General features: G+C 39.7%; 1 protein-coding gene across 1 annotated transcript; it reads right to left on the reverse strand.

Annotated features, from left to right (window-relative positions):
- Positions 1–2662: 2662 nt before the first annotated feature.
- Positions 2663–7302, reverse strand: BTD (biotinidase). Its single transcript, XM_009704504.1, has 3 exons — positions 7071–7302; positions 5397–5546; positions 2663–3971 (listed from the first exon to the last, which is right to left on the reverse strand). The coding sequence occupies exons 1-3, from the start codon at positions 7287–7289 to the stop codon at positions 2790–2792; spliced, it is 1551 nt and encodes a 516-aa protein (XP_009702806.1). The 5' UTR covers positions 7290–7302; the 3' UTR covers positions 2663–2789.
- Positions 7303–10054: the final 2752 nt, after the last annotated feature.

The raw sequence follows: 10054 nt of genomic DNA on the forward strand, positions 1-10054 counted from the left end.
GGTACAAATTTCCAAATCCTGGTTTCACTTAAGTCAACAGACTGAGTGATTTAAAGCTGTTCTAGACTTCAGCTGTACTTCCCGTATGCCACAAGATCCTTGTGTTCTGGTTTGGTTTTGGTGTACTCATAGGTGGAAACCATTCAGGAAGCTTTAATACAACTGTTCAGATCCACTGACGAGAGATTAGATGATGGACTGCACTACAGTATGAGTCTGCCTGTGTGAACATCAGTCTTGCTGAAGGCTTCTCACACCTCCTCAGTAAATGGTAACGCAGCTGCACTCCTGTGAATGCCAGGTTGTTTGGGCGCGGGGCTGTGTTGGGCAGGGCTGGGATTGCTCTTCCAGCCCAGATGTCCGAAAGCCGCCGATGGGTAGTGGTGAGTGTCGCAGGGTACTGCCTGGTCACCCCCTTTCAGAACGGGTACATCTGTTGTCACTCAAAGATCGGGATGGGGGTGGAAGTTACTTATTGGTAAGTCTCCATCGTGTCTAGTACTGTCTGTTCCACTTTTTCCACTGTCTCTTCGCTAACAGCTGCATTTTTGGAGTGAAGGGAACAAGGTATGAGAACACAGTCTAATACTTCTCAGGGAGGAGACAGAGCAACGTACTCCATGCAAACAGTAAGGCCAGAAGGTCTTGTTTTTGAATAGTTTTGACATACACAAAGTTAGAATAGCTCTGTGGAACATACTTTGCAAATATCTCATAGATAAATGCGTTTTTTTCTCCTTAAGCATTGCAAATACGTGCAATGGTGTTTACTTATTTTGCCTAATTTATTGTGACAATAACGGTTTGCTTTGGAACTAAATCCAAAGCAGTATTTAGTGCAAGACAATACGTGTTTTCAAGCCTACTAAGTGGAGTGGGGAGGCTTGTCCTGAGACCTGAAATGCTCCAGCTGTTCATTGTTCCTTTCTTTTAGACTTGGTCATATGGTACTAGAACCAGAAGCACAAATAAGCACCACAAATGCTTTTCTGTTCTACCCTGTATGTTCTGGAATTAGTGCAGTGTTCAGCAAGAACACCACTATGGGTGCCAAAGAATTAATGATTTTTAATAAGCCTGCGGTGGGATGGCCTACTTTTACATCAGCAAGTTTATGTCTAATGAGATATAGACATTCCCCTCTCCATCTTTCTGTCCAATATATGCTGCAGGATAAACAAACTTGTGGTGTTGTATCAAAGCTGAGTGCACCTAGGCCTGGCTCACAGTAATATAACGTGGAGAAGGAAGGTTTGATAGAGCCCAAGATTATCAATATTTATATACTTAGTGTAAATATTTAAGAAACCTTGAGGTAGAAATTCAGAAATTCCTTTGTGGTTTTACTTTCTGAAACTGGAAAGGGAGTTCACTCACAGCAGGAGCTTATTGAGCACCTTTCAGTGCACGTACTTACAGCTGCCATAGTGGTTTGAGTTTGAACGCATCTCAGGACAGACTCAGACCACCAAAACAGACTGACAGCTCTCCTCTTAGCGCTCTGCTCCCCTTGGCCTGATTAACAGACTGAGAAAATGGAACATGAGGACTCACCAAAGGAATGGTTGTGTTTATTCCGTTACTCAACAGCTATTACACAGATGAAGTCATAACAGCCAATAAGACCATAAAAAATTAGAATGCTTGAGAATAAATTATCTTCTCTGAATTTAACCCCAAATTAATATCTTTTGAATATTCTCTTCCCAAATTCTTCACTGCAGTAGAACAGTTTGTCACTGCAGTACAATAGTTATAGCACTTCACCTAGTTACTGCTCTGGAAAGAATGCTGTGTTTTACTCATTTAACAGCAGAAACCTGCCCTCTGGTACACCAAGTATTTATGTAAAAACTTTGCTGTCTCACAATTCATTACGCGCTTTTCACAGCTCCTGTTGAATGAATTTACGAGCAACGTGTAAGATGTCTAAAAGTCAAAACAGTTTTGAAATTACCTCTCTTAAACAGGGAAAGTTAAAGTACTTACACAGTACGTAACATAGTCACTGATATTCATTGCCAACGTTTTCTTTAAACACAATTCCTTGCACAGTAGGCTGGAAATTGTGTCTTAATGCAGTCTAGTTTTTCACAATCATTTGACATCCTCTTCCCCAGGCTAGCTGCTCCGGAGATGTTCGCAACTGTAACATTCAGTTACTGTTAAAAGTATATGGGAAAACTCACTGAGTTTTCTAACAGGATTACAGTCAACCAAGCGGCCAGTAAATGGTAACGATCTCAGCTGGGAGTTTTTGACTCTAAGAAAAAAAAATAAATCACGGCACCCTAACCAGAAATCAGAACCTCACCACATACAAGCTATATGTATGTATACATATATATTTCCATGAGTCATGCATGGTATTTGTGTCTTCATTCCCTTTCCTATTTTTCTTCCTTTTGCAATGGCTTTCCATTCCATTAATTTCCATACTGCTAGCCAGGACCTCAGAAAACCAAAAGATTAAATTAAAAGGAATAAATTCAGTTGAAACGAGAAATGTTATTTTCCCGATATAAAACATCTCAACACATTATAACAAGCCTTCATCTTTGCAAGGCAATTCTTTTACTTCTGGTAGGACATAAGCTACCAAGGTACAGACTGTACTTACAGCCTCTTAGGTTAAGTGCTGCCACTTATCATTTCAAATGTGGCATCTAATCAAGTCACTCGTGTAACAAGCACACCTGAAGCTCTAGTACAGATGTTCAATAACTTATGTTAAGATACATGCTCTGAACATATGGGCAGTTGTTTACTGATTCAGTCAAATATCTGTGCTAGTCCTTTTCATACCATCGTCCATACAGGGCAGCTGTCAGTAGGCCAGAAGATGTTCTATTTTTGCTTATGAAATAGTGGTTGTTTTTCCAGCCCCTGTGATCAGCAAAGTCCAAGGTAATACCAGACGTCAGCAGTAAAGGAAAGATATAAGAGGTACTCATATTTCCCCATAGCTGGAAATCTATCAGAGCAGTGGCATCTGTAACCTCCTGTCCACAAGTGCTAAAGCTGAGACCACCACACTTTACTAATGCACAGGCCTGGACATAGTATGTGCCATGCACTGTATGGAGCCCATCAAAAACTCCCAAAGCATATAATTCATCGGTTAAAACAGCTCTCCGATAATTTAAGTAACAACAAAGGGTATTGGCACAAACACGGAGCTCTCCTTTCTCCCCCCATACAGGAACAAAAGTAAAGTTGTCATACATCATTTCTGCATAAAATAGGGGTAACTGTTCATTTCCTTTTTCTGATACTCTGCTGAGGGTCTCTTCTCCCTCCTTAAAGCAAACTTGATCATCCAGTGAAGTGCTTGTAAAAGTCTTGCATGAGTGATGTAAGCTCTCTCTGAATCTTTCATTACTCTCCAAATTGGTTTCATAATCTGTGGCAATCACAGGAATTTCTGCTACTATGAGCTTGCCACCATAACTTTCCATGTTGTGGTAGATGAATGATTTGACTGGAGTGTATATGCCACTCCCTGTCATGCCCAAGGTAGGGTGGTGGATATTAGCTGCTAAAACATTGATGTTGAAAGCTGTTGCAAAAGCTTGTTGAAATTCTACAGCAGACAGGAGTGGGAGCTGGTTCATCCAGGCAGTTGGATATACAACTTGTTTCACATTGTATTGTCGGATGAGGTTCACTGCAGGCTCAAAAAAGAGTATATCAAAGCAAGTGAACATACCAAACTTGCCAGCAAAAGGGGTATCAAAGAGTTTATAGTCAGGCTCTGGAGGGGTATCAAAAGCGTACTCAAAATACAGGTTGTGTTTGCGGTACGTGGCTACCAGCATACCGTCATCATCGAATGCCACGTTGGTATTGAACTGGTATCTCCCATCAGATGGACAGTGAGGATCGGTGTGCTCACAGGGTTGCTTAGTTCCTAAGTTTGCCACAAGGAATATTTTGTTCTTCAGTGCCATGCAGCTCAGACGCTGAAGAACCTGGAGAACAGTATGGGGAAATGTAAGCACTTCAGAATATGGAGGAATAAGTTTTACTTCAGCAGCTATGGCTTATTTAATACTTTTCAAATTATTATTTTCAAATGGAAATTGAACACATTTGACTGTACCTGTAAAATTTAAAAGTACTGATGATTTTGTGATGAAAGCTACTGCAACCAGTAGCTTTCTACACAGAGAAGTATTTCAGAAGTTAATTTCAAAATAGCACTGAAAAAAATTATCTGGATTTTATTTCCTCAGAAGTAAGTAAATAAACAAATCTCTCTATTTCAAGGGCATTAATTTTCAGAAAATTCTGACTGTTGCAGGAGCACCAATTGCTTTAAAATATCATAGGTCAACTGAAAACTGTGACAAGGCAGCATAACTGATCTCTGTGTGTCAGTAGACGAGCAAACATCTAACAACGATCATTTGCACCTGCAATTCCTTCTTGCAACTAGATGTTTTTACTCTAAATTTCAAAAAAGTGATTACTAGCTACAACTTAGAGAAGCAGAGATGTAAACAGGCAGATTTTGCATAGTTACAGAAAAGAAATACAAAAAGCTACAGACTACAGTATTACTCGGATTTTTCTTCCATGCCATAGACAGCTGTACCAAAGACTGCCAGTACTGCAATCCCCAAATAGGAGCTAAATGGCAAACTAAGATCTTGCTTGCCCATGATCATTGGTAGTAAAGATTCATAGACCAAAGTAGGTCACCGTTTCCAACTGTGATTCATGTTTGCACACAAATTCTGCTTAGTAGGCCCATGCGTGATTACTTTCATTATATTGACTACTGTAACATTAATAAGAATAGTTTGTATTACTAAGCATGATTATTTTCACTTCAGGTTCAGAACAGCTGATGAAAATACTATTTTTGCAAACTGCGTGTCAAATCTGTAATCACACTTGGTCTGTGCTAAGTTGTGACTTCTGTTACATTATAGCAGCTGGTCAAGTCCTGTTACTTGTGCTGATCACTTTACACACAATCACCGAGTCAGAATGTTCTGCTGTCATCAAGTCATTAAAACTGAGTAACGGGAATGCATCAAAAGTGGAGATACTGCCATGTTGTTTTATACAAAACAATGTTGTTCAAAATCACACACAATGTGCCTTATTAGGGAGTAATTACCATTTCATAGGCTGGGGAGGAGGAGATGGCAAATCCAGACAGCTCATAAACAAGCTAATTTTCTTGCATGTATGTATCTAAAGCCCTCCTCTGCTAAGCATGAAACCAGCCTAAACAGAGAGTCCCTGAAAACAGAATCTGCTACTACGAGTTGTTAAACTTCTTGCTTACTTCCCCAAGCAAAACAACTAGAGCTAGTTTCCTACTTGGAGCAGAAATCTAGCATTTAGTTATTCCACCTCCCTGCAGAAATCCCTCCTGCATTTACCTCTGTGTCATTGAACAAATATGGCTCTCTGCATGGATTCCACTTCACAGAGCGTGAATGCAGAACGAAATCCAAGTAAGGATAAATGGAGCTTCTGGTGAAGTTGAAGCCATGGATTCCATCTTCAGGAAAAACAATGATCTGTGCCCCCTGTATGTAAAACAAAGACATGTTTTGTAGGCAAAGCAAAACCAAAGCAAATACAAAAGGAAAAAAGGGAATCTCGTGGGTAAAAAGAGCTAAAGAAAGTTAAGGATAACCCAAGTATATTTTCACAAGAACGTAGTTTGAAAGTATCTTTTCTTTGACTTCATAGTAGGTGTAACTGTATGTATGAAAAAAGCTTATTTAACCTGACACATACCTTTAGCTTGAAAAATAACCTATTCGACATTATTTTAAGGGTGTGCAAGTAAGAGCAGACTTCATCTAAATTCTTACCCAAAGTATTCTCCACTCACATGAATCATGAAAATGACATCATTCAGGTTAAAGGCTGACAATGTTAAAATTTGTCTTAATTTTTTTTTTCAGAATTACGCTATTGGCAGATGAACTTTGTGAAAGGTGCTGTACCCGTGTGAAAGGTGCAGCATCACCTAGTTATGGCTATATACCTTGACTAGGTATATAGGGTTGGATAGGGTGCTGGAGTATTGAATTCAGAAACAGCTTGGGTGTGGAAGCAATGCAGATTCTGGTAGAAATGTAGCCATGCCAGCACTAGGCTGGCTCTACCTGAAGTTCAGGGAGATCTGAACTGTTGCTAAAAATGGAGTGGATTCCTCTTAAATCAGACACAGAATCAGTCACTCAAATTCCTGTGACTTTTCAAAAGGCAGTTCAACGTTATCTGTGTTATTGCTTTGGGATAATTCAGGTGTCTTGGATGCAGTACTGCATAAAAATAGCTATTGTGCTTCTGGACTGTGATGCAGAGTCATCTGAATGTCTCCAAAAAAAAAAATTCCAATTATACATAAGTGGTAATAATTCTGTTCCAGAAAAACAGATTTGTGAAGCTTGCAAGTCAGTTCTTCTCTGCATAGGGACAGTAATGCCCACTTCCTCTGACTAGAACCAGCTTTGGGTTTTCTTGGGGAGGGAAGGAAAGGAGACTCTGCATAAGAACAGCCAGAAATATTAATATCTCTCCTCTAAATATATTTAGACTGAGAACCATTACATGGAGGGCAGGAGAAAGGAATGGAAAACTTTACTTCCACAAAGTTGTTAATGGTGGAACATTCATTTCCAAAGCATTTAGCTTCCTTAGTTTTTAGAAACATTCAGGAATTTCCATTGAGAGCACTGGAATAAAATGAAACCTGAGGACAGCTGCCTGTAAGACAATCTTTCAATAGAAACATTCCATTTAAGAAAACAGAAAGGAGCTAGGTATTCAGACCAAAATAGAAAATTAATTTCCCTATACTAAATAACTATAGGCGTGTTTTTCCAAGCTTGGAATAACTCAAGTCAGGCGAGCTGCTAATCAGCCGGATTTTTTTCAGAGCTGCTGGCAGGTCAGAATGTCTGAAAAACCAGACCATCATTATGTATATAAATACGGCTTTAGTTGCCTGGGAACACAAATGTGAAAGATTATCCTCAAATAGCACTTACTCTATATATACATAGGACACATGCAACTGCTACTAAGCTGCGGCATACCTGTCTTGCAGCAGCCACTACTTGCTGTTCATAGATATCTAGGTTTCTGCCCATGAGTTCCAGCGCAGACTGACGATCAACCAGGGCTGTCGGGTTAGGACTCAGGATGGACTCGTGTTCATACACGGCAGCAACATAATGCCCCTCCCTCTCAACTCTTCCCAAAGCAACTTGATAGCACAAAAAGCAGACGGACAGCTTCCAGCACAGACCCTCCATGGTGTATGCCACAAATCTGGAGGAAAAAAAATACCAAACCACAGGGGAGGAGCTTGAGCAACAAATCACACCAGGAATTTAAATTTACTATTAAATACGGACTGCAACTGAGACTCTTAACAGTGTTTGAACTGAGTGTGTTGTTTTTAAATTCCTGAACGACCACAGGCATATTGTTTCTAAACCTTAAATCTAGCTACATTGGCACTTTAAATAACTGTCCTGTTTAAAAGCATTTTAGCTTCATATATAGTTCTACTGATGTTCTTGCTTGGTCTACCTTTACAATTAACTTTAGCATTCATTTATAGATTATTGCACCATATATCAAAAAAACTTTGGGAAAAGTTAAAAGCAGCTAGCAAATTTGCAGTTTCTCCCCAATTTGGTGATGGGGGATGTATTTAAAAGTAGCATTTCCTAAAATTACTTGGATACTGTATTTAGTAGTCAAGTAGAAATAGAATTTATCAATACAGAAACAGATAATTGCCAAAAGAATTACACTAGACACTACTTCTGCATTTATCTGTCTATCACAAAAATGCCTCTCCTCATGGATTATGGATTCACTCTATTCCAACTCCACATATGTAATTTAATAGACTAATTGGCATCATACAGCCCAGCTTTTTTTCAACATTTATAAAAATGTTGAGCGCAGTTCAGATCTCCATTCCTCCTATACAATGCATATACGTAAGGTCACAAATGCTTTCATAGTAATAACAATTTTAAATTAACAGGTAATGGGCTTCTACAAAATGTTATGTTTTACAGACATGCTCGGAGAACTCTCATTTTTCTGCCGTGGTTTATTTTCTGGTGGTCAGAAACACTCAAAGTGCTACCCTCGATCCCTTTCTCATTTAGATGCACAAAGAGGTTTAGCACTGAACACTGAACTACACAATCCCATTTGGCTGAACCCGGGCCAACTAAAATCATTCCTCTGAGTGCTTACCCTTGGTTGTGATTACCGTTACTCCTACAGAAGACGGCTTAGCACTTACCTGAGTGCTCCCTAATGCCTTTCCCCTACTTGACAGCTTACACAACAGAACCCTGCTATCTAATAGACTGCTTCTAACAAGGACAGCTGTGACAAGCCCCAAGGCTGGGCTGGGCGATAGCAACCTGTCCACTCAGAATAAGGATACCATCAGGGTTTACTCAGCTCAGGCTGTGGAGACTCCAAGTCAGTCTCAGCCATACTCTGTTTTGTTGGGTTTTTTTTTCTGTAATGGAAAGTGCTATACTATCTAATGAATCCTTTTCTTGAAAGGAAATTAATTTGTTTAGGGTCTACAGAGCTGTCACCTCACCTGAGCCATGACTTCAAAAGAAATTTTCATGAACTGAAATGCTTTATAATTTAATCTCTTTTTCTGTCCGTTCCTTGTGATTTATGCAGTCTTTTGCCTGGCAGATACACTTCAGTAGGATCATCTCAGCCAAACTGAAGTATTCATAGCAGTATTACTGTCACGCAGTCACAGTATTCTAGTTATAGTTCTATACAAAAGGTATAAAGACTGGTGTTTAAGTTTGGTTGCTGACTCAGACAAGTTTTTCCCCCAGTCACAGTGCAGACCGTTTTCCTATTCAGTTTTCAGAACCATCTAATCTCAGTGCATTGAACAGTAAAGCATCCAGTCACTCACTTTTCAACAACTTTGGAAACTTAGAAGTTTGTTGGCTCTCACCAAACACAGATGTATAAACAGAGAAAAGCAATACATACCCTGCTTCCTGGCACTTTTATGCTCAGAAGAATTCAACAGGCTATAAAAACCAGAAGAAACACAGCACTAGTCTGGGTCCTCTTAAGTGATTAACAGCAAATGCCTGTTAAGCTATAGTAACACGAACAGTAATAACTACAAGGCAAAATATTAAATTTGCTATGAAAAAATAATTAGCAGTCTGTTTTTACATTAAGTGATACCCAAGAATTGTGATGTTGCTGCCATTCTAATATATAGAATATGTAACACAACAGCCGCTACATAGATGTAAAAATATAGTGAAATTCAAGTTTTTTTTTCCACTGGTCCCTCCTGTCTACTGCTTTTATATGCTGCACTATATTTTAACCCAGTATTTTACCATATAGCTTTTTTATGAAGGTTTTTTTAGCAATGCAATCCTAGCTCAATATGAACAGGTATCTTGCAGTTCCTTTTCTGTAAAATGTTTATTCTGTGTGCAATGCATTATATAACCTCGCTCGAGTTTCCTAGCTTTTATCCAGATGTGCAACCTATTTTTAAAGAATGTTGCCCATTCTAATATAATGTTTCACCGTAAATTTTACACATTTCACAGGATTCCTGAAATATGCTGTGTCTCACAGTTAAAAGATCCATGTTATCACACTTAACGATGAAGACGAATTGAACGCCGCCATTATTAGTGGTTCACCTTTTCACCTTGAACAACTGACAACGGCAGCACGAACAAGTCAGAAGGTGCGGCAGAACATGTTGTCACCGGTGTCACTTCTCGGACACACGGTGTGGGCAGGATGGGGAGAGCCAGGTCAAAAGGCTTGCACCGTCCTTCAGTGAGGATTTTGGAGAAGTGTCTCACACGACACCCCCGCTTCTCCTCATGAATGCTGGCGCCTGGTATCTTCATCTAAACCAGCCCGGTACTTTGCCCGGCTGTGTAAGCGATCTCTGACCAACTCCACAAAGCTGGAGTGTTACAGTGCGGTGACGGACGCCCTACTTACAACTGCGGCTCCCACAGGCCTTCGAGGT

Source organism: Cariama cristata, unplaced genomic scaffold, assembly GCF_000690535.1.
Source record: "Cariama cristata isolate BGI_N322 unplaced genomic scaffold, ASM69053v1 scaffold700, whole genome shotgun sequence".
Classification (NCBI taxonomy): Eukaryota; Metazoa; Chordata; class Aves; order Cariamiformes; family Cariamidae; genus Cariama; species Cariama cristata.